Source organism: Chionomys nivalis, chromosome 12, assembly GCF_950005125.1.
Source record: "Chionomys nivalis chromosome 12, mChiNiv1.1, whole genome shotgun sequence".
In the NCBI taxonomy this organism is placed as follows: domain Eukaryota; kingdom Metazoa; phylum Chordata; class Mammalia; order Rodentia; family Cricetidae; genus Chionomys; species Chionomys nivalis.
In genome coordinates, this window is record NC_080097.1 from 59,064,730 (window position 1) to 59,089,849 (window position 25,120).

Below are 25,120 nucleotides of genomic sequence, written 5' to 3' on the forward strand. Positions count from 1 at the left end.
CTCCTTAAGATAAATGACACAAAAATGGGATGAGGACAAGTTAGGGGATGGGATGGAGGCAGAGGACAGAGATTGGGAAGATATGAGCAACATGGATGATCTGAATTACATACATTAAAATGTCAAAGAGTAAACTGAAAATATTCTTCAAACAATAAAATGAAAGAAAACCTCAAAAAATGTTTCTGACAGTTTGTTACTTGATGACAGGAGATCCTCATAGGTTCTTCAGCAGAAACTAAATTACATACATTAAAATGTCAAAGAGTAAACTGAAAATATTCTTCAAACAATAAAATGAAAGAAAACCTCAAAAAATTTTCTGACAGTTTGTTACTTGATGACAGGAGATCCTCATAGGTTCTTCAGCAGAAACTAAATTACATACATTAAAATGTCAAAGAGTAAACTGAAAATATTCTTCAAACAATAAAATGAAAGAAAACCTCAAAAAATGTTTCTGACAGTTTGTTACTTGATGACAGGAGATCCTCATAGGTTCTTCAGCAGAAACTAAAAAGAAAAGCAAGAATTATCAGTAGTTTCAGAACATCATGGGTGGCATCGTCAAGATAAGCAGTAACAGAGGCATCACCCGGAGAATCCTATGCAGTGTCGTGTCACCATGAATATCATTGTGTTTGAGAATGTTGAGAATGTCGAGTCTTGTTTCATTGGTTTTATTCTCAGAGGTTGTTTCTTTTGGGGTGTTTGTTTCCAAAACGATGCTGTCCACATAAGTCACAGTGTATGGACACAGAAAAATAAAAACCAATATCTAACAGTTACATTTCCCTGCTTAGCCATTCAGAAAATACAAGTTTCACATTAAGAGTGAAAATCATTTCCTCATTCCAGCATGGGAGGCAACTGTGTGCTTACCAACTTTACTTGATCAGTTTGGTTGGACTAAACAGATTTTGTTAATTTTATGTGATGCATTTTCAGTATGACTAGAAAAGATAATCATTTTTTATAGTTATAGGTAATATCTAAAGAGTCCTATACAAAGTATGATATTTATTTATCATCACGCATATTAGAGCCAAAGAGAATTGGATTTCTCGCACAGAAATATTTATCAATTTTAAGCCATTGTTATGGTCTAACTTACCTTGTTAAGCTCCTTGTAACTTTAACTGTGCAGGATTTCTAAATTAGGTTCCATACCCACGGCATCATCAAAGCCACCAACTTCAGCAACCATAATGACGATGTTAGGAGAAGCAATGATGTGGTTGCTGCCCAAATTGAAAAAACCTTGGTGGGGGTATTCGCTGCATAGCTGGTGCGGTGAGCGGGACTTGAAGCAAGAACCCGCATATTAGCATTCTGAGGGTGCAACGCGTCACCTGGGATACAAACAAGAGCAGATTTCTGGTCAGTAGCGAAGCTAAGACACTGTGTTCTCTTCTAAGCAGGTGTCAAGAATGGGGTCAGAATGTTGCACAGGGTCCATGGTGTCACCAGTGTGTCTACCAGGAACAAGCTAAGGGACAGCATGTGTTCTCCCCCTTGCATGCCCAGTATAAGTACCTAGAGAACGTGTGTGATCCACGCTGATGTTGTTAACAGTAGTTTCTTCAGGTGACTGACGATTGTCACCTCTTTCACTAACGCTGGTGTTGTTAACAGCTGTTTCCTCAGGTGACTGACGACTGTCACCTCTTTCACTAACGCTGGTGATGTTAACAGCTGTTTCCTCAGGTGACTGACGACTGTCACCTCTTTCACTAACGCTGGTGTTCTTAACAGTAGTTTCCTCAGGTGACTGACGATTGTCACCTTTTTCACTAACATGAGAAGTTGATGTCGCATCGGCATGGGCAGGAGGCTGGGGCACGATGTCATGCACATTAGGTGGAGGAAGGAAACCTTCTCCCTTCTTTGTTTCAACCTTTAAGGAAATTTTGAGATGTTAGATTTCATTGAAAATTTCACTTATTTTTGTTCATTTTAGAACTTATCTGTTCATGTCAGGGTCTTGATTTAGAGTCCCCAAATGTTTGTTTTCTCAGGCTAATTTTATCACTATAACCGCTGATATCCTGAAACTTTTGCTTCCTTTCTGGTTTAGTCAAAGGCCCAGAGTTTGAGAATCTTAAAAGGGGACCTTCTCAGCTTTATGCCTTCTTTTCTACGGTTCTTTGCTACCTCTCTATAACGGGAAGATGGAAAAAAAGACACAATGTGTCCTCTCCTGTCTTTATGACAAGGACTTTACATTCCATAAGAGAATGTGACAATCAGGGGCTTTGGAAACAAAAAGAACCTCTCTCTTCTGCACCACACTCCTGCTTTCCCCATGGCTTTCACAATTGCCCATTAGGTTCCTGGGATAACGGAATAGTGAGGGTGACTTTTGAAATGCATGAATAAAGTGTGCCACCATCCACAGCAGATGGGAACTATGGAGCTGAAGTGAGGGTTCTGGGAGATGCCATCCAAATTCTTACTCCTTAGCTATGACTGTTTTTATATATGGCTGATGAATGTAATAGCCTGTTCCAGCATCTCTGTGGTGGCTTGAATGAGAACGGACTCATGGGTTCAAATATTTGAATGTCGGTTTCCGGGCAGTGGAACTATTTGGGGGGAAGGTTAGGAGGTGTGGCCTTGTTGGAGGAGTTGTGTGGTCTTGGGTTTCAAAGGATTGGTGCCATTTCTAGTGAGCTCTTGGTTTCTTGTATAGAGTTAAACGTAACTCTCAGCTGCTGCTACAGCACCATGCCTGCCAGCCTGAATCATGGTGGTGATGAAATTGTATGTATCCCATTGGAACCATGTGTCACACTGTGAATAAACACTTTCTTCTAGATGTTGCTTTCGGCATGGTGTTTTTTTTTTTAATTCTTTTAAAGATTTATTTATTTATTATGTATACGGTATTGTTAGTATCATGCATCTAGCCCTGCAGTCCAAAAGAGGGCACCAAATCCCTTCATAGATGGTAGTGAGCCACCATGTGGTTGCTGGGAATTGAACTCAGGACCTTTGGAAGAGCAAGCAGTGCTCTTAACCACTGAACCATCTCTCCATCCCCCATGGGCAGGGTGTTTTATTACAGCAATAGAAAATAATATAACCATCTTCCAATGACATGGACAGAACCTGAAGGATGCATTTGAAAGGCTGAAGGGGTATTTTGCAGTGGATTATGCCAAAAGAGTTGAGACAATTCCATAATGTTTGCTTAGATAGGATACATAGAGCACCACCTGATTTAATCAGATACATCTAGGAAGTGCCAGTTTTGAAAATGCATTTGATGCTGTTTGTCAGAAGAGGAGCTTCCCCAACTTTTATTCCAATTACAAATAATGATGTTAGGCCTTAATCATTCATGACATCTCAGGGAGACTCCTAACTTAGCAGTCTATGTTTACCTTTCTGTACCAGGTTTGAGGAGACTTTGTGCTACTTATGTGAAAAACTCAAACGTTCCAAAGCTTACCCAACATGATCAAACAATGTAACGTAACGTGGAGATAGTAAACAAAATAGCTTGAGAAGCATTGTTTGTAAAGGAAAACAGATGAGGAAGTACACATACTACATGTGTGTCCAAACTGCTCAAGGGCATCATGTGAAAATGTTCAGTTCATTGGTTTCCTTGAGAATGATGAGCGTGAACACATCAAAGTTCGAGGTTTGTGAGCCTCAGACACATTTTCACACGCCATATATTTCACTCATTGCTTCATCATTAACTAAATATGCTTAAGCCAGTTATAAAAAGGGAATGAAAGGGCCACATGGTACAAGTATAGTTTTCCAGGACACATATCACATGGAGAATAGAAACACTAAAGATGACTGAGAAGACCCTGAAGATATTTTCCTTATATGTTAGTTACACAACAGGAGTGACAATGAATATATAGACACCATTTATTATCTGAATAATCAATTTTGTATCATCCTAAAAATTACTATTGGAGTGTGTGTTTGCTTGTGTGCTTGAATTAATATGCCTGTTTGTGCTATGCTAGTGCGTGTGAGTATACGTGCATGCATGCATGTGTGTGTGTGTGTGAAGCGCAGAGGATAACCTTCAGGAGGCAGCTCTCTGTTTCACTGCGTGAGACAGGGTCTCTCAATGTTTCTGTGCCTCTGTGTGTTCCAGTCTGGCTGGTTTGTAGGTTTCAGAGCTGTTCTACTCTCTCAGCCTCCAATCTGGATTTAGGGGTGTTGAGATTACATATGTGAGACACTTGTTGTTTGTTTGGTTCTCTGGGATGGAACTCCTATCAACAGGATTGCAATGTAAGGGCTCTGAACTGCTGGCATATGTGTGTGTGTCTCTCTCTCTCTGTGTTGTAGCCTTTTAATGAAAAGAAGTGTGTGCGAGAGAGAGAGGAGAGAAAAACAGAGATAGAGGTAGAGATTGGTTTTTATCAGTTCAGAATGAAGATGTTTTCTCCATCTCATTGTGATGTGAGCTTTTTCTTTCTCCTAAGCTAAGCATCATCTTTGTGCCTTTGAAGCCTGTGTCATTTATCAGCATGTCTGACTGTAGCTCTTCATGAAGACTTCTGCTTAGTATTCTGCTAGTATGGGGAACTGACATTATCTAGATCAGGTGGTGATTTTATACTCATTACACTGCAATCACCAGGTAATGGGTTCTGGAAACTCATGTGTTAATATGATTTTATGCAAATCTAACATCATAAAAGTGATGTCTCTTTTTATTTCAATCACATCTTTGAAGGATAGAAACAACTGCCCTTTCGCTTTATTTGCCTCAAGAATATGCTAAGATCTCATTTCTATTAGTGATATTGTGCTTTGTATATTGTGGTTTGTATTCTAATCCTTTGCATATCCAAGATGTTGGTCCCTTCACACCAAGGGGAACACTCCATGGTCGCCACACTCATCACATTACCATTTACTTTCTGTATCAGCCTAAAATTTCAACATTAGTCTAAAATTTACATTTGTATTAATCATGTCAATTTATATGCTAATGATTTTTCACTGAAATCTTGGAAGATGTCTGGCAATTGAATGTCTGTTTATTAAAATCACTTGAGATCTGTCTCCCTGCTAAGACCTCCCTTGACCAATTACTCACTTTGACCCCATACATAATAGCTAATATTAATTTAGAAACCAAGTTGGATTAGGCTTAAAAGAAAGAACTTCGGAGTTTGGTTCTGAATATATTAAAATTACAGTTACTAATGGTTTTATTAAGTGTCATAATTATGTCAAGTCTGCCCTTGTCTCTCCTAATGCTGAATTTAGATGGTTCAAGGTAACTAGCTAGTTGTTAGCCATTTGTAATGGAAACTGGCACTTGGTTAAGTAGGGGGTACAAACAGAGCGAGCTCTCCTGCTTGCTTTATACCTTCTGAAGGTTTAAAACACAAAAGAAAATTGTCCATTTCCTTTATATTTTCCACTTTTCTCCAATACAGATTTTTGAAATATGACCTGATAATTCTCTGGATTTCCTCAGTGTCTGATGCTATGTCCCCTTTTATTTCTGATTTTGGTCTCTCTTTCTTTTGATTAGTTTGAATAAGGGTTTGTCTATCTTGCTGATTTTCTCAAAACCCCATCTCTTTGTCCCATTGACTCTTTGTTTCATTTACTTTGTTTCTATTTTATTGATTTTAGTCCTCAAATTGATAATTTTCTGGTATCTACTCCTCCTGAGTGAAACTCTTTTTTGTTGTCGTTGTTCTAGAGCTTTCAGGTGTGCTGTTAAGATGCTAGTGTGAGATTTCTCCAGGTTCTTTATATAGGCACTTAGGGCTATGAATTTTCCTGTTAGTACTGCTTTCAAAGCATCCCAAAGAATTGGGTATGTCATGCATTCATTTTTATTAAATTCTAGGAAGGCTTCCTTTATTTTTCCTTGATCCAGGGATAATTCTGTTGAGAACTGTTCAGTTTCCATGAGTATGTGGAATTTTTGCAATTAGTGTTGTTGAATTCTAACTTTAACCCATAGGTGATCCAATAAGACACGGGGTTGTTTCCACTATTTTTAATCTGTTGAGATTTGCTTTGTGATAAAATCTGAGGTCGATTATAGAAAAAAAAAACCTGCAGAAACAGCTGACCCAAACTTGTGGGAGCTCACTGGCTATTGACTGACAACTAGGGAACTGGCACAGGACCAAACTAGGCCCTCTGAATGTGGGTGACAGTCATATGGTTTGGTCAGTTTTGTGGGTCCACTGGCAGTGGGTCAGGATTTATTTACCCCTAGTGTGTGAACTGGCTTTTTGGAACCCATTACCCATGGAGGGATACTTTGCTCAGCCTAGATACAGGGAGGATGGCCTTAGTCCTCCCTCAAAGGATATGACAGACTTTGTTGACTCCCCGTGGGAGACCTCATCTTCTATGAGGAATGAATGAGGAGTGGGGTAGTGTGGAGTGGGGTGGTGGAGAGTTGGAGGAGCAGGCAGAAGGGAGGGAGAGGGAATTGGGATTGGTATGTAAAATAAAAAAAAAGATTGTCTTAAAGAATAAAAGAAAAAGTAAAATAAATAAATAAAAACAAAGAAGGCAATTACTTTTATAGTTGCTGTGACAAAATATCTGACAGAGATTATTTATGCAAGGGAAAAAGGCTCATGGCTACAGGGAACTACTGTTTGCCTTCCCTGCTCTAACTGACTGACTTTCCCTGCAGCAGTTGAAGTAGGGAAAGCAAACAGGGAAGCTTTGTCTGTGGCAAGGGTCTATTGCTTCTCACATGCTGGTAGACAGGGAAGGAGACAACTCAGAACTGATTCCAGAAGTAGTGATAAACACTAAGACCCACCACAGACAACCTTCTGCTAACCAGACCATATGCCATCCCAAAGGTTAACCAATCTCCTAAATTGTAACAAAGTATTCAAACATATGATATCCTTTCTCTCTCTGTCACTCTTTTTCTCTTGTTTGGTGGTGGTGGTAGTGCTGGTGGTGCTGGTGGTGGTGGTGGTGTGTGTGAGTGCTACAACATTTCAGTCCAAGTGTAAATCAGAGAGCCAGTGTGATGGCTAAATGGATGAAGGCACTTGCCAGTATGACTGACAACTTGAATTTGATACCTGAGCCTGAAATGAGAAAACTTACTCCTATATACATTATCCTTTGACCTCCACACTTCTGCTTGGTGCACATGTTCCTTGCCTCCCCTCATCCTTCAAATAAATAGAGACCAGGGTGTCCTTGAACTGACAGAGAACAGCCAGCCTCTGCTTAGTGATTACAGGGATTAAAGGTGTGCACCAACATGCCCAGCCTCCTACTGCTCTTTGTGCTGCCTCTGTGTTCTCTGGATTTCAATGTGTCAAAGTGGCCTAGGGCTAGGAGGGTAGTAAACATCCTGAGACTGACTACTCATTTCCACTGATGATATATTCTATTTGTGTATCAAATGGATTCATTCTGGGGACTGGAAAGATGGCTCAGTAGTTTATGACACTTGTTCCTCTTGCAGAGACCTGGACTAGATTCCAGCCCACACATATGCTGACAACCATCTGGAACACCAATTCCAGGAGATCAAATGCTGTCTTGGGTGTCTGTGGGCAGCACACACACAAAGTGAATGGAGAGAATGCATGCAAAATATTTATACACATAAAATAAATCAGTTTAAAACATTGTATGTATGTTATGTGCACTCATGTTGACAGTTATGACTCAAGGAGTCTTTATTTTTTATTCTCTGTGTTTTATGAGTCCTCCACAACTGTGATAAAAGTTACTCACTTTCTGATTTTTGTTTCCATAGTCTAATTTGCTATCACTTACACCTTAGAACAGGGATTCCCAACCTGTGAACCCATTTGGGGATCATAGGACCTTTTTACAGAGATCATCTAAGGCCTTCTGGAAACATAGATATCGACATTATGATTCATCACATTAGCAAAATTACAGTTATGAAGGAGCAGCAAAAATCATTTTATGGGTAGGATCATCACATGAGAAATTGTGTTAAATGTTCACAGCATAAGGAACATTGAGAACTACTGTCTTAGAAGGGGACAGGCTAGCATGAGTATTCATAGGAAGGAGAGTATGATGGGGGTGAAAAGTATGTTCAAGGCTTTGTCTTCTCTGACATGATTTGCAACTATACAGACATAGAAACACAAAGTCAACATTCTCCTCACAGACAAATATGTTACTTTTTAAATTAATAGGAATTACCATGAAGAATGACTTCTTTCTAGAGAATTCAGGAAGTGCCTCTCCCAGAGTACTTAGGTCTAGCACTGATTTGCTAAGACCTGCTTGGTCCAGTTTCTTCATTGCAGTGATCTTCTTGTAATACAAAATTTGTTTCTGTATGATCTGCAATGAAAAGACAGAGGATCAATTTTCCTAGTTTGATTAGGAAATGAACTCTTGATTTGGGGTGCACAATATCAAAACTACTTTATTCCTTACTAGGTAGATTGAGAAAATCATGAATTGAGAAATTTGGCCTTTCCCTGTGATTGAGACTAAACTGAACTCACTATATTTTAAACTTTCTGAATCTTATTTGAGATGATTATTAATTTTAATAGCCCCCCTTTCATCAGTGTTTCTCTTCTACGTTTGGGAGGCAAAATGTATATTATTTTCAACTTACAAATAAACTCTCACTTACTAGTGTCCTCCATATCATAGAATCTGTGAAACTGCTTTATAGAAACCCATTTTTCTGCTGAGTTCCGTTCAAAAGTCATTAATATTCAACTTCTGATTCACACAGCCCTTACTCTAAGGCTCCAGGTTACAAACAGGATTCCTAACCTCCTGCAGCTCACAGTGATGAGGTCACTTTACTAGGAACACATAAATGCTAAGTATAACCCTAAAATATTTTAAATATGTGAACATGAAACAAAGAATCAGAGTGTATATTATTGTCAAATACAGAGCAAATATCCGGAAACCAAAGTGTTACTATATAGTAATTGAATCTTCACATCTACACTGCTGGCTAATTGGGGAAAAATACTTACCGTGTACCTGGAGGAAGAGTTGTCAATATCCTCCTGGTGGAATCAAACAGAAAACACACTGTAATCTCTTCATAATGAAAACTTGGTTGAACAGATTACAAATAGCTACATTTCCAGAATTTCTTGCTGATGTAAATACAGAAGAAAAGAGACAGACAGAGGAGATGGTCTTATCTGTGGTCCTGAAATAGAAATATTCAAAGGAAGAGAAAACCTGCCTGCAATTATCCTGAGAGAAAAGGCACCTGGGTGATGCCTGGATCACTACAATAACTGGACCCTTTAAAATGTATTCAGATGTATTACCACAGTTTTTTTAAAATCAGTCTAATGTGTATCTATTTCTGCAAACCATCCTTGATCAAGCACCAGGCATCTTCTAATATATGAGAACTGCACTCAATCTTCCACTCCCTGTGTTTCCAGTTCATTCTCTTATCGGGCCACCGCTATCTGCAAGGACTTACTGCTCACTGGAATTTATAGAAGAGATGGTTCACTGATACCAAACACTTTTCTCTGACCAAATTTCCATATAAAACTGGATAGGTAGACTACTGCTGCATTTTAACAAAATTCATAAGAAAACAAATTTCACAAAGGAGAATTTTACCTTAATAGCAGAGGTGGTGGCCATGTCCTCTGTTGTAACATGAGGTCTTTCAGAGAGCCTTTAGAATCAAAACATGCAGTGAGAGGTGAGTTTGGTCCTTAGAGCATCTCTCTTGAAAAGTTTGTTATCTGTGCACTAAGTGACATTTTTGCATTTATGTAATTCAACATTGACCCCCGTTTTAAAAAGTTTTTGCTTTGGCAGTTTCAACTTGTCTCAATCTATGTAACATTCAGTGAAGACTCACTCATAGTTGTATTTAAAAATAAAAATTTAAAAAGCCAGTGGTTTGGGAGATGGGTCAGTCAGTAAGAATGTTTGCTGCCAACACAGATCAACCTGAGTTTGAATCCTCAGCATCCACATAAAAAACTGGGCATGGTACATGCACATGTAACCCCAGTACTGTGGGTGGAAGAGACAGGCTACCATTTGGGCTTATTGGCTGCCAGACCAGCTCCAGGGTCAGTCAGAGATCTTATGTCAAGTGGATAAGTTAGAGAATGATGCAAGACACCAATATCCTCCTCTTTCCTTCATGTCTGCACAGAGAAATATGCAAAGCATGCAACAGGCATATGCACACATGCAACACACACACATGCAACACACACACATGCAACACACACACACACATCCCATCACATAGGAGGGGGGAATGGCGAGTTTTGCACACACTTGTTATGATGGTTGCAGTAACTGATTGTTTTGAGCACTTAATGCTCCTATTTCATTTGTTCCCCTAAACCTAAAGCACCATAGCCTGTTTTTTGTAAAAAAAAAAAAACAAACAAAAAAAAATTAGGCATTTCATTTCATAGCACTCTCTCCCAAGGAGTTGCTTTGGGAAAACATGAAATATACTCTATGTCTAAGAATTAAGTTGCCATCAATCTCAGAAGACACCATATTTTGGGGCCTCGAAGTTATGTTTTGATAGTGTGTCCACATGCATATGTTGAAACTCTTTATACTCAAGGGTATTTCTGAGTCATTTTATAGGACACTGGATAGCAACATTGTCCCCTCAACTTTGCTTCTTCTGAACTACAGCTAAAAGTTCCTAATTTCAGGGTTTCTGATTGGCAAACTCTGGAACAAACACTTTCTTTTTCTAACTTCCACCTACCTAGGGATTCACCACAGAGGTGGAACTCATTAAGAGGGAAATAAACCTGCTGAACAGAAGCATGTCTATAAGGCCATTCTGAGGTGATCCTCTCAGCAAAGTTTGGGAGAATTTTGCCCACACTCTTCCCAGCAGACACCTTGCCCCAAACATACTAGTAAACAGGATTAATAGCCTGAAAACTAATATTTTTACATCTATGTACATGGCATGTTATGTGCAGTGTATTTGTAAGTATGTGTGATTTCAGATATATACATGCCAGTGTGTAGGTGTGGTGATTGGAGTACAGACTTGGGTGTTGACCCTCACCCTCAGCCTTAGTTATATGGCTGAATCTCATTCATGAATGCAATCCCCAGGCAAGCAATCCAGGCAAGCCATCCGGAAAATGTCAGAGTATGGTCTGTCTCCACCTGCAATCTCACCAAAGCTCACCAGGATTTTAGAAGCGCATAGGACCAACAGGCCTCATGTGGACCCTGGGCGTCCATCTCCCATTCTCCCATATGCACAGCCAGCACTTTATCTGCTGAATCACCTCCACAGACAGGGAGTCCTAACAGCATTGCACGCTGTATCTGAGGCATAATTCAGCTTTCAGTAGCAAATAATCAAGAAGCTAAAATTGTCTTACACAGAGGAAAACATGGTGGCAACTTCTGAATTTTATATTCTCTACATACTGTATTTAAAATCCAGACATACTTACCTGAGTGAGATTTGGTCTTGATTTCTTCCATTATCTACAGAGTAGAAAGGCAAAATATGTTATAAGCAACTGTAGAAAAAAGAGCATTGAATGCCAAGGCCAATGCTTCGTTACTACATATATTTTGTATCTGTGTAGCTTTCAAGATGAATACTGATTTATAGACAATAAATACAAGGATAACTCTTAATTTACACTTCTTTGTAGGTTTAAAATACAGAGACAATTTTATCAAAAGTTGATACTAATAATAAATTGGTGTACAAAACACCTATGATCATGAGCATTATCAAACAGAGAAACTGACATCTTAACCAGAATCAATATCACAAGCTGAAGTGTTAATTGGTAGCAGTGTTGCTACTGCTGGATTTGTCTCTGGACTAGTGGTGTTAGGAGAATTGCAAGTGAGCATATCATCTTACATGGAAGTGAAAAAAGCCTCTCTAAAGATTAAGTTGAACTTATTTCGTTGAAGATGAAAATTCCAGACACAAGGAAGCTAAGTCTGTGAGGACCGCTCTTTGCAGCATAGCAAAAGTTAAGAAACACAGGTAGACCAAGGGCAAAGAATTTCCAGATGCCAGGGTGGCAAAGCTACACACAGAGAGAGGGCATTGTGTGTACTCTCCTCAAGTGCTTCTGAGGAAGATGCAGAAGCCCCTCAGTTCTAGCTTCTGGTCCCTCGCTAATGGGCAGTGCAAAGAAGATCAGCACTAGCTGCTATCACCTCCCATGGTAAGAGCTATGGGAAAGCCCCCTGCAGTAGTTATGCACCCTGAACTGTATCTCTAGGGTGAGAAGCATGGAAGAAATGTGGGGACCAAGCAGCAATTCCACGGGAGTAGTACCTCACAGGAAACGTTTGTGTCCACACATACACAACTTCAGTGAGCAGCTTTCACTGCATGCTAACAGCCCGCCCTTCACAAAGGAATAAAGCAAATATTTGCTTATTTCATTCACAGTATGGAAACTGCAGTATAACCTCCTTGGCATTGGCGATGGCTGAGGCAGAGCATTTGTCCCACCAACAAATGGACTGCCAATGAGGCTTAGCATGTTGGAGACCTCCATCAACCATCGTCACCACAAAGGAAATTTAGTGTGGAAATAATGTAAAGGACAGTCACCCACATTACAATAATACTGACTCTTTTCAATAAAGTCTTTCAGATTCCTCTACACTCCATGTACTCCTATTCACTTGATGCTGTGCTCTCCATAGGCAAGGTAGGTGTGAAAGACACTGTGGTGACAGCTGAAAGCCCAAACGCTGTAGTGTTCCTCCCACTCTTAGAATCTTATCCAGACTCAATGGACCAGTCAGTGCTGTCCCCTGCAGAATGATGCTCTTTTCTCAGCCTTCCTCCTACTGTGGCAAATTGTCCTGGAAATTATGTCTATCAGCATGTAAACCAAGTATCACCATATCCTACACCAATAAAACCAAAGGAAAAAGGTGCTGGCGGTATAGCCATTAGGGCGAGCGCTAGCTAGAATCTTAGAATGGCAATGTTCAATCCACAGCACTGCCTACAGGACTCAAAGTCCACTTTTGTAAAACGTTGAGCAAGCCTATTATTTCTTATGCCAAAAAATAGTCAGATTAAATAGCAGATAATTAAAGATAAACATAAAACCATATGTGAATTGTCTAATTGTCTAAATAGAGTAATCATAGAAAGGAACAAAACCCATAAAAATGTAGTTAATTTAGTTCTCAAAATCCTTAATGAAAGTAATTGAATACTGTATTTCTGATTTTTACATGATAAAATTTTATTGACAGTAATATATAAGTAGCATAAAGGTAATATATTTATTATAAAAATGAAAGAAAAATTCATTTTATAACAAGCAAAACTGCTGTCACATAACTCTAGAGGACACATACTGTGGACTAGTTAGAGGTCCTTTTATTTATACAAACATACTGTGTGCATCAGAGGCTCATGTTAAATAAACAAACATGGTTCAGGTAAGATAGTTTGATACTGAAATTTCTCAGAAAATCATTTCTGAAATAATTTTGAATGTGAAGAGCATTAGAAAGCAAATTTTAAAAAATGAAATTATGTTTATATCTCATTTACTTTGTTCCTTTTTTGAATGAATTAAGTTGCTATTGAAACTAGGGAAGTAGCAGCAAAGTATTCATGATTACTCTTACCTCCACTGATCTGAAGAGACTTAAGTATTGGTTTCAGCTCTTCAGGTGGTCGTATGCCCCTGTGGCATATTTTAAAAATTAATATTTTAATATTCATACAAGAACATTGACCGAATGCTTTGATTATTTGCTGTTTGATTTCCTAACATACATTAGAGATTTACAGTCAAGCATTAACTTGTCCTTCAATCAGTTGATTAGGTTTGGTGACACTTTCTTTTAAACTTTTCCCAAGTGAAAGAAAGGAAAGAATTTAGTCCACAGAAATTAGTTCACGGAAAGCATAAAACACACGAGAGAGAAAGAGAAAGAGAGAGAGAGAGAGAGAGAGAGAGAGAGAGAGATGAGAGAGAGATAAGAGAGACAGAGAGAGAGAGAACACCAAAGACAGTAGTTTCTCTCCAGCACATATTTTAATATTGTAGTAACTGATGGTCACTCTTCTGCTCAATGTAATTAGTACCCTGATTCCACTTGTCATGTCATCGTCTGCTCCTAGAGCATCACAGAACCCCTCTCTCTCTCTCAGGTTACTTTGTGGGCTCTCAATGCATGTGTTGTTATCTCTCACAAGGTTTGTTTGTGGACCATAAAATAGATTCCTGCTTCTGCTAGCACTCTGACAAGATACCATGGCCTAGGAAATGCTCAGGCTGTCCCTTAGTAGTCCATTCATGAGTGGATCTTGAAACCATAATCGGTCTGTTTCTATGCCAAATGAGCATTGCTATTAACTTTTCGAGATAAAAATATGAACAAACAGCAATAAAACTCAGTGGATAATTTCAGCTTGAGACAGTTTAGAACTCCTAGTAGAAAGGAACATGGTTTTTACAAGGTGTGTCCTTGAACAGTTGTAGCTACGGTAATTTATGAGTCTGCACTTTGGACATTAACTGTGATGCATTTGAACCTTTTAACTTGGAGTAATTTATTAATAAATAATTAGTAATAAACAATTTACTAATGTGTATAGAATGCTTTATGATACATGTTCCCACAAATGATAACACAATTGTCCTCTATTGTGGAAGTAATCAATTAAGATGAGCACAGAACTAGCTTGACATACCACCTTTAATTTTCTGCCAAATCAGGGTCTGAGATAGCAGATCACTGACAGAAGGGGCCTTCTACTCTATGTTCATGTCCTACTGATGGGGAAGACAAAGCCCCTTTTATAGACACATAAAGAGTAAACATGCCACAGTTTGACTCTCTACATTCAGATAATGTACTGAGATCCAGAGACTTCATTACTGTAGAAAACAGCTCACAGGAATGGACAAGTGATGGATGGAGCACTGTGGTAGGAGGAAGGCATGGGATCTTCCACCATCTATAAAAGGGTCCTACACAGAATAAAAGGGCCTCTACATGTGGAGATGGTGTCAAATGAAGAAAGTAATTTGTTGGCTTCTTGGAACACTCTGTGATAACGCAGAATGGTCCCAAATCCTATCAGCTCTCAGAAAGACAAATGCGATGAAGATCTAGTTCACTAGCTGATTTCAGAAAAAAATTGAAAAGGCAAGGAATGTCAGATGAACATAGTGAGTGCCGTTATCATCAGTAGGCTCATTTTCCAAGACGCAAAATTGGTACTTGGGAAATGATGGTTGAGTATACACCTCATGTCCACGATCTAAAATCAACAATATTTCTGGCTAAAATACATTGATAATACGATGGGCATTGTAAGACAAAGCAAAAATTGAGTGTATAAATCAGTATCTATCTGAGAATACAACCAATAATTGGCTTGTTATCTCTGAATTTCCTTAGTATTATTGTATTCTTAGACCTTACCTGCAAAAAGGCTTCTTATTGGTATTGTAATGTACTTCTAAAAAAATCAAAATGAATTTATTACAATGCTAGAGAAAGATAACATATAAAATGATTAGATACATAGTATCCATTTTTGAGACTAATATAGACTATTATAGAGTAAATACTCTTTTTGTAGGAAATTCGTATATGTAGAATTGATCCATTTTGTTTATTTCAAATCAAACAAGACTTAAACTTATCAAGCACAATACCTAAAAATAAACAATCACCCTGTGATTCCCAAGACAGCCAGAACTACATAACAATAAAACTGTGTCTCACAAACAAAACAACAGATTCAAAATGGAAAAAAAAATCCATGGGCCTATACACATTTTTGTTCTTCAAGGAAACAAAGAACCTTGTTGAGCCTTTTAGTTAAAATTGTTCATTTTATGGTGCAAATTGCTACCACTGGGACTAGATGTATGGCTTCTGTCTTTTGTATCAGGATAAAACCTGGCAGAAAGAAAGAGAAGAAGGACAAAGACCTTCACATAACAGCTCAAGATAGGGCAGGCATCAAGCTTCCTCTCCTCATCCCCTTTGAGGGAAGAATATCCTTAGTTCCATCTGGGTTCCCAGCCTTATATGCAGCTTAGAGAATGCTCATGATATCAGGCATCATCTCCCCTGAAATGAATTATTGAAAAGATCCCTCCCTTGGTAGTAATAAACCCGAGTTCTACCTCAGGTGCAAGAGCATCAGAGAAGCAGCTGTGAGACTGGAGCAGCAAATTCCATGGGCTACCTTCTGACATAGGATCATTGTACATGTTTACATACATAAACAATAAACTCACTGAATTGTTCCCTGGACACTTGCAGTTTGCTTTTAGAAATGAAACATTGGAGGCAGGCAGTAGTTGCTCACACCTTTAATCCCAGTGCTTGAAGACAGAGGCAGGAGGCTCCATGGGAGTTTGAGGCAAGAAGGCAAGCTTCTGTAGAGAATACATTAAAGGGCAGGCTCCAATCTACACACAGAAAAACCCTGTCTCAATAACCTTAAAATAAACATAAACCAAAAAAGAAATGAAATCATTTATTTTTGTCTTGTTGAAAGTCAAGGAAACTTAGTGTGCCTTTTTAGCATTCCCCCATGTCTCAGGAAGGCCATTTGAGCCACCAACTAGTGGACTGGGATTGCGGCTCAGTAGGAAAGCCTATGCTTATTATGCAGGAGGCCTCAGTCAGTTCTCACCACCACAAATGCCATGAACAGCAAACTTCATAATAAAGTGACACAACGCTGTCTCCATTACAATAATATTGACTCTCTTCATCTTACCTCTTGAGGGAGGAGGGTTTTGGATTCACTACCTAGAGTGGTTGCCACTGGCAACTTAGGTATAAAAGACACTGTGGTGACAGTTGCTGGAAGTAAACACTACGTGGTGTTCCTGCCACTGCCACAAAGTCTCTCCAGACTCAGTGGAGAAGCAGACAATTCTATGAAATACCGAATGATGTCGTTTTCTTCACTTTGCTTTTTGTTTCAATTTTTTTAAAAGATTTCTTATATCTACAGTGTTTTGTCCTCATATATTCCTGCAGGCCAGAAGAGGGCACCAGATCTCATTACAGATAGTTGTGAGCCACCATGTGGTTGCTGGGAATTGAACTCAGGACCTCTGAAAGTGCTGCCTGTGCTCTTAACTTCTGAGCCATCTCTCCAGCTCCTTGTTTCAATTTTTATTCTTGAATCATGCTTTGCAGCATGGAAATGATATACACCCTTACCATATTCTATTTAACAAAAACAGAAGGCAGATATAATGGCTAAGGTGCTTGCCTAAAATGCTCCCAAAGCCTTATGTTCAACCTCTAGCACTTCAGAGGAAAGAAAGAAAGAAAGAAAGAAAGAAAGAAAGAAAGAAAGAAAGAAAGAAAGAAAGAAAGAAAGAAGGGAGGGAGGGAGGGAGGGAGGGAGGGAGGGAGGGAGGGAGGGAGGGAGGGAGGGAGGGAGGGAGGGAGGGAGGGGAGGCAGGGACCAAGAAAAAGGAAGAAGGAAAAGAAAGAAAAGGAAAATATATAAGGATTGTTAAGTCTTCCTAAAATCAATGCATCCACTGGAAAAGAAACACTTCCACCCTAAAGTAGGAGATTTCTAAAGAAAACAATTATATAGTATGCCAACACATTCCAAACTGAGAACTTTCACAGACATTTAAGAACTCTGATGATTTAGTAACATCATAAGGTAGGGAAATTAGTTAATGAAAATAATAGATTAAGGTTTTGTGACATAATTTCATTTTAGTGGCAGTGAGATTTGTAGCGATATGCAGTACAAAATACAAGGCATTTGTCATAAAACTCAGGGAAAATCTGAATTTCTGACAATCCTATTTGCTGCAATGTGACTATGGAAGACATGCGCTGTGTAAAGATGTTTTCTCATTTATTCAAAGGCTGTACAGATATCAGCATGAAAATGAAATAAACAATGTTTTGACAAAAATTCTTCACACTTGAAAGTGCTTGATTTATACTTGTTTTCCTTAACTCCTTTTTGGGATCTAAAATCTTTACTCTTCCTTATTCCTTCTTCTTCAGGGAAGGTAGGACAGATGGAGTAATTCTTACCTTTGTTGAAGGTGACACACTTTTTCTTTCTCTTCTCTGGCTCTCTTGTCATTGTTCCTTCACTGTGACATATGTTGAAAGTGATCATCATTTAACTATCCATATAAAAACACTTAGCATGTTTATAAATTCTTTATTTTTGAGTCCCTAATACATCTTACATTACATATTTACAAAAACATTTTTGGAAACAGGATCTCATTATGTATTCCAGATAACTTTTTATACACTATGTGTTTCATGTTTGTCTTGAAATCAAAGAGATCTATGCCTCCTGCCTCCCACATTCTGCGATTAAAGGCATGGGCAAAGAGGCCGAGCCAAATAATTCTGAATTCATTCTTCAACAGTTGGTGATGATTAATGACTGCTCTCCTTTCCACCTTTCATCATGGAGAAGAACATACAAAATTTAGCTCTGGATTAAAATAACACACACAACACACACATCCAAGCACACAAGACAGAGGAATGGGATGGTTTTTCCACACACTTTGTTCTGATGGTTGCAGTAACTGATCGTTTTGTGCTCTAAGTACTTAATGCTTCTATTTCATTTCTTCCCCTAAACCTAAAGCACCTTGTCCTCTTTTCTGTCAAGAAACTTTTTAGGCATTACATTTAGTCACTCACTCTCCCCAAGAAATTGCTTTGGGAGCAACATTTTGATCTAAACATCAAACATCTAAAAATCTAAACATTTAAACATCAAGCTGCCAACAATATCACAATTCACCATATTTTGGTGATTTGAAGCTGCTTTATTGGTAGTCTGTGCACAAGTACATGATGAAATTCTTTTTTTCCTTTTTTTTTTTTGGTTTTTTGAGATAGAGTTTCTCTGTAGTTTTGAAGCCTGTCCTGGAACTGGTTCTTGTAAAACAGGCTTGTATTGAACTCACAGATATGCCTGCCTCTGCTTTCCTGAGTGCTAGGATTAAAAGCATGCACCAAAACCACCTGGATCTATGATGATCCTCTTTATACTCAACGGCCATTACTTCCTGCACACGTCTTGAGTATTTACAGGGCACTGCAGAGCAATACAGTACCCTCAGCTCTACTCCATCCAAACTACAGCTAAGAGATCCAAATTTCAGGGCTTCTGGTTGGTAAGCTCTGGACCAACCAGTTTGCTTTTCTAACTTCACCTACCTGGTGATTCACCACAGTTGGGGAACTCATTAAGGGAGCTATTAACCTGCTGGACAGAAGCACGTCTATAAGGCCATTCTGAGGTGATCTTTAGCAAAGCCTTGGAGAGTTTTGAACCTTGCCATATTATTCACACTCTTCCCACAGACAACTCAGCCAAACAAATTAGTGAAAAAGATTAATGACTTGAAAATGGATCCTTTTACATATATGTGCAAAATATGTTATATGCTGTGTATTTCTATGTATGTGTGATTTAAGGTACATACATGCCAGTGTGTAGGTGTGGTGATTGGAATATAGACTTGGGAGTTGACCCTAACCTTAAGCATAGTTTACCAGCTGGGTCTCTCACTCATGAATGCAAGCCTCAGGCAAGCAATCCAGGAAATGTCAGGGGATGCTCTGTCTCCACCTGCAATCTCACCATAAGCTCACCAGAATTTTAGAAGTGCACAAGACCAACAGGCCTCATATAGACCCTGGGAATCCATCTCCCATTCTCCCATATGCACAGCCAGCACTTTACCCGCTGAATCACCTCCACAGATAGGGAGCCCTAATAGCATTTCATGCTATATCAGAGGAATAATCAGTTATTTAAAACTATATGCTTCTCCATAGATAAATATTCAGTTTTGATTAGCAAATAATCAAGAAGCTGAAACTGTCTTACGCAGAGAAAAACATGGTGGCAGCTTCTAAACTTTATATTCGCTACATGCTCAATGTATTTTAAAATCCAGACATTCTTACCTGAGTGAGATCTGGTCTTTTAGTCTTCGACTACCTATAAAGTCGAAAAACAAAATATATTATAATCAACTGTAAAATATAAGAGCATTAAATGCCAAGGCCAATATTTTTTTCTACATATACTTTGTCCCCAAATGTGGATAAAATTTAAAGTGAATATTGATTTATAGACAACAAATATATGGATAACTCTTAATTGAGACTTCTTTGTATGTTTCAAATAGAGACAAACTTATCAAAAGTTACTACTTATAATAAATTGGTGTACAAAACACCTATGATCTTGAGCACTATAAGACATCTTAACCAGAATCAATATCACAAGCTGAAGTGTTAAAGTAGTAGCACAGTGTTGCTGCTGTGGCTTTTGTCTCTGGACTAGTGGTGGCAGGAGAATTGTAAGTGAGTATACTCATCTTGTATGGAAGTGAAAAGAGTTTATCTAAGGTTTGAGTTGACCTTATTCCATTGAAGATGAAAATTCCAGACACAAGGAAGCTAAGTCTATTGTGACTGCCCTTTGCAGCATAGCAAAATGAAAAAACAAACAAAAAACAAAACAAAAAAAAAAAACCACAAGCAGACCAAGGACAATGGCTCCTGCAAAGAATTTCAAACTGATAGGTTGGCAAAGCTCCAGAGAGGGGTCAAGGTGTGCACTCTCCTCAAGTGCTTCTGAGGAAGCTGCAGAAGGCCCTCAGTTCTAGCTTCTGTTCCTTCGCTAATGGGCAGTGCAAAGAAGTTCAGCATTAGCAGCTGTCACCTCCCATGGTAAGAGCTATTGCAAAGCCCCCTGCAGTAGTTATTCAGCCTGAACTGTATCTCTAGGGCGAAAAGTATGGAAGAAACGTGGGGACCAAGCAGCAATTCCATGGTAGTAGTACCTTACAGGAAACATCAGAGTTCCCACAGACAATGTATCAAGCTCCCACTGCATGCTAAAAGCCCGCCCTCTGAAAAGGAATAAAACAAGTTCTTGTTTATTTTATTCACAGTATATAAACTGTAATATAACTTCCTTGGCATTGCCTATGGCTGAAGCAGAGTGTTGGTCCCAACAACAAATGGATTGCCAATGAGGCTTAGCATGTGGGAGACCTCCATCAACCCTCTTTACCACAATGAAAATCCAAGGTGGTGCCTGTTCACCTGCAATCTCCGTGGAACCCTAAAACACAGTTTGTTCCAATACTGAGGGGCCACAAGTGCCAGCGAGCTCCATGGAATTCTGAAACACAGCTTGCTTCAATACTGAGGAGACCTAAGAGACAGCCACAGCAAAAATGGACCAAGATGCCAAGACACTGCTGGCCTCATTTGAAGGAAGAGATGGGTAGGTGCCTATGCAAGAATTCCTCCAACATCCTAAAACACAAAATGGTAACACGAGAATCCAGTGGACACACAAAAGGAAGACTTGACCATCCTGACCGCAAAATAGAAGAAAACGAGTTTGAATGTAACTTTATGAAAATGATGAATATCTATAAAGAGGAAGTGAAAAACTCCCTTAAAGAAATTGAAGAGAAGACAAATTTGAAGAAATTAATAAATTCTTCAAAGAAACCCAAAAATATACATGATAAAACAATCAAACAAGTGAAAGAAACAGTTGAAGACTTGAAGACTGAAATACATGTAATAAAGAAAACACACACCAAGGGAATTGTGGATATGGGAAATCTGGGTAAATGACAGGAACTACAGAGACAAGTATAACCAACGGAATATAAGAGATAAAAGAAAGAATCTCAGGTGCTGAACATACCATAAAGAAAATACTCATTGGTCAACAAATTCTTAACACAAAACATTCAGGAAATCTGAGCTACCATGAAAAGGCCAACACTAAGAATAATAGGAGTAGAAGAATAAGAAGAACTCCAGCTCAAAGGCACAGAAAACATATTCAACAAAATTATAGAAGAAAACTTTCCTAACCTAAAGAAGGATATCCCTATGAAGACACAAGAAGCTTACAGATGACCAAATAGACTGGATCAAAAGAATAGCATTCCCTAGCCATATAATAATCAAAACAAAGAACATATAGAATAATGAAAGAATATTAAAAGGTGCAAAGGAAAATGGTCAAGTAACATATAAGGTAAACCTATCAGAATTACACCTGACTTCTCAATGGAAACCATGAAAGCCAGAAGGTCCTGGATAGATGTTTTGTAGACGCTAGGAAACTATGGATGCAAGCCCAGGCTACTATACTCAGCAAAGCTTTCACTCACCATCTATGGATAAAGCAAGATACTCCATGACAAAAACAGATTTAAACAGTACATATCCAAAAACTCAGCCTTACAGAAAGCACTAGTAGGAAAACTTCAACCCAAGGAAGCTAACTACACCCACAATACCATGGAAATCTGGTAGCCCCCCACCAGCATAACCCAAAGAAGGGAAACACACAAACACCACTACTGAAAGAGAACCAGAGTTAACAACCACTGGTCATTAATATCGCTTAAATCAATCTACTCTTAGGCACAGGCTAAGCGAATGGATATGAAAACAGAATCTTCTGCTATTTACAAGAAACACACTTCAACCTCAAAGACAGACTCTATCTCGGAGTAAAGGGTTGGGAAAAGATCTTCCAATCAAATGGACCTAAGAAACAAGCGGGTGTAATATCAAACAAACTTTATTTCAAACTAAAATCAATCAGAAGACATGGTAAAGGACACTTTATACTCATGACAGGAACAATTCATCAGGATGAAGTCTCTATCCTGAATATATATGCCCCAAATTCAAGAGCACCCACATATGTAAAAGAAACATTACTAAAACTGAAATCATACATCAAACACCACACACTAATAGTAGGAGATTTCAACACTCCCTCTATCCAATGGACAGATCAACCAGACAGAAACTTAAGAGAGAAACAAGAGAACAGTTGTAAAGAATCACATGGCCTTAACAGACATCTATAGAACACTCCACACCGACCCCCCCCAAATAAAGAACTCACCCAGAAGGAGTAGAAGACAGGAAATAATCAAACAGAGGGCTGAAATCAACACAATAGAAACACAGAAAACAATACAAAGAATCAATGGCACAAAGAGCTAGTTCTTTGAAAAAAAATCAACAAGATTGACAAACCGTTATCCAAACTAATCAAAAGATGGAGAGACATATCATTCAAATTAACAAAATCAGATATGAAAAGAAGGACATAACAACAGACATTGAGGAAATTCAGAGAACCATTAGGTCATACTACAAAACCTGTACTACACAATATTGGAAAATGTAAAAGAAATGAACAATTTTGTTAGATAGATACCATATTCTCAATGGACCAATCAGTGCTGTCGACTGTAGAATGATGCACTTTCTCAGCCTTCCTCCTATTATGGCAATTGCTATGGAAATTATGTCTATCATCATACAAACCAAGTATCATCATATCTTAAACTAACTAAGAAAACCAAAGGAAAAAGGTACTGGCAATATAGTCAATAGGGCATGCGCTACTGGAGAATGTTTATAACAACAGTGTTCAATCCCCCAAACTGCCTACAGGACTCAAAGTCCATTTATTTCTTTAAAATGTTGAGCAAGCCTATTATTTCTTAGGTCAAGATTTTTGTCAAAATATATTCAGATTAAATAACAGATAATTAAAGTCAAACATAATACCATATGTGAATTATCTAATATGTCTAAATTGAGAAATTATAGAAAGGAGCAAAACCCAGAAAACTTATTAACATTTACTCCTCAAAAAACTTAAAGTAATTGAATACTGTATTTTTGGTTTTTTAACATGATCATCTTATTGACATTGACATGGATGTATATAATAATATGTAGCATAAACACAATGTGGTTTTAATAAAAAATCCATTTATAACAAATCAACCTGCGGTTACATGACCATAGAGGACACGTACTGGGGACTAGTTAGAGATCTTTTTATTTATACAAAGATACTGTGTACATCAGAGACTCACATTAAATAAACAAACATGTTTCAGATGATATAGTTTGAGACTGACAATTTCTCAGAAATTACTTCTTAAATAATTCTGAATCCAAAGGACATTTGAAGGCAAATTTAAAGAAGATAGAATTACATTTCTATATAATTTCCTCTGTTCATATTTTGAAAAAACCAAGCTGTTTTTGAAATTAGGGAGGTGGTAGTAAAGTATTCACCATCACTCTTACCTCTTTTAATCTGGAAAGACTTCTTCAATAGGGATTTTAGCTGTCTTGCTGGTCTTACTGCACTGTGGCATGTTTTAAAAAGTAATATTTTAATATTCATATAAAAACATTTACCAAATGTTTTCCTAAAATACATTAGAGATTTACCATCAGCCATTAAATTGCCCTTCAATCAGTTGATTAGGTTTGGTGACAATTTCCTTAACACTTTTTCTCATGTGAAAAAAGAATTTGGTCCACTAAAAGCATAGAAAGACACACACACACACACACACACACACACACACACGAAGAAAGTCACTAGTTTCTCCACAACACATTTTTTAATCCTGCAGTAGCTGATGGTTACTCTTGTGCTCAATGTAATTAGTGCCCCGATTCCACTTGTCATGTCATTGTCTGCTCATAGAGCATCACAGAACCCCTCTCTCTCAGGTTATTTTGTGGGCTCTCAATGCATGTGTTGTTATCTCTCACAAGGTTTGTTTGTGGACCATAGAATAGATTCCTGCTTCTGCTAGCACTCTGACAAGATACCATGGCCAGGATATGCTCAAGCTGTCCCTTAGTAGTCCACTCATGAGTGGATCTTGAAACCATAATCGGCCTGTTTCTATGCCAAATGAGCATTGCTATTAACGAGATAAAAATATAAACAAACAGCAGTAAAACTCAGTGGATAATTTCAGGTTATTAGCTTGAGACAGTTTAGAATTCCTAGTAGAAAGGAACATGGTTTTTACAAGGTGTGTCTTTGAACAGTTGTAGCTACGGTAATTTATGAGTCTGCACTTTGGACATTAACTGTGATGCATTTGAACCTTTTAACTTGGAGTAATTTATTAATAAATAATTAGTAATAAACAATTTACTAATGTGTATAGAATGCTTTATGATACATGTTCCCACAAATGATAACACAATTGTCCTCTATTATGGAAGTAATCAATTAAGATGAGCACAGAACTAGCTTGACATACCACCTTTA

General features: G+C 38.3%; 1 protein-coding gene across 2 annotated transcripts in view; it reads right to left on the minus strand.

The window, feature by feature from the left end:
- Window positions 1–354: 354 nt before the first annotated feature.
- The window catches only part of LOC130884950 (uncharacterized), a 52,926-nt gene continuing 28,160 nt past the window's right edge, over window positions 355–25,120 (minus strand). For both annotated transcript variants that reach the window (XM_057786283.1, XM_057786282.1), the window contains 12 exons: window positions 24,133–24,194; window positions 19,936–19,969; window positions 18,025–18,086; window positions 15,412–15,448; window positions 13,603–13,661; window positions 11,430–11,463; window positions 9,589–9,646; window positions 8,976–9,008; window positions 8,173–8,316; window positions 1,537–1,897; window positions 1,115–1,352; window positions 355–513 (listed from right to left, as the gene is read on the minus strand). In XM_057786283.1, the coding sequence (XP_057642266.1) occupies window positions 1,153–1,352; window positions 1,537–1,897; window positions 8,173–8,316; window positions 8,976–9,008; window positions 9,589–9,646; window positions 11,430–11,463; window positions 13,603–13,661; window positions 15,412–15,448; window positions 18,025–18,086; window positions 19,936–19,969; window positions 24,133–24,194 (1,084 nt within the window). In that variant the 3' untranslated portion in view covers window positions 355–513; window positions 1,115–1,152. The remainder of the gene's footprint in view (window positions 514–1,114; window positions 1,353–1,536; window positions 1,898–8,172; window positions 8,317–8,975; window positions 9,009–9,588; window positions 9,647–11,429; window positions 11,464–13,602; window positions 13,662–15,411; window positions 15,449–18,024; window positions 18,087–19,935; window positions 19,970–24,132; window positions 24,195–25,120) is intronic.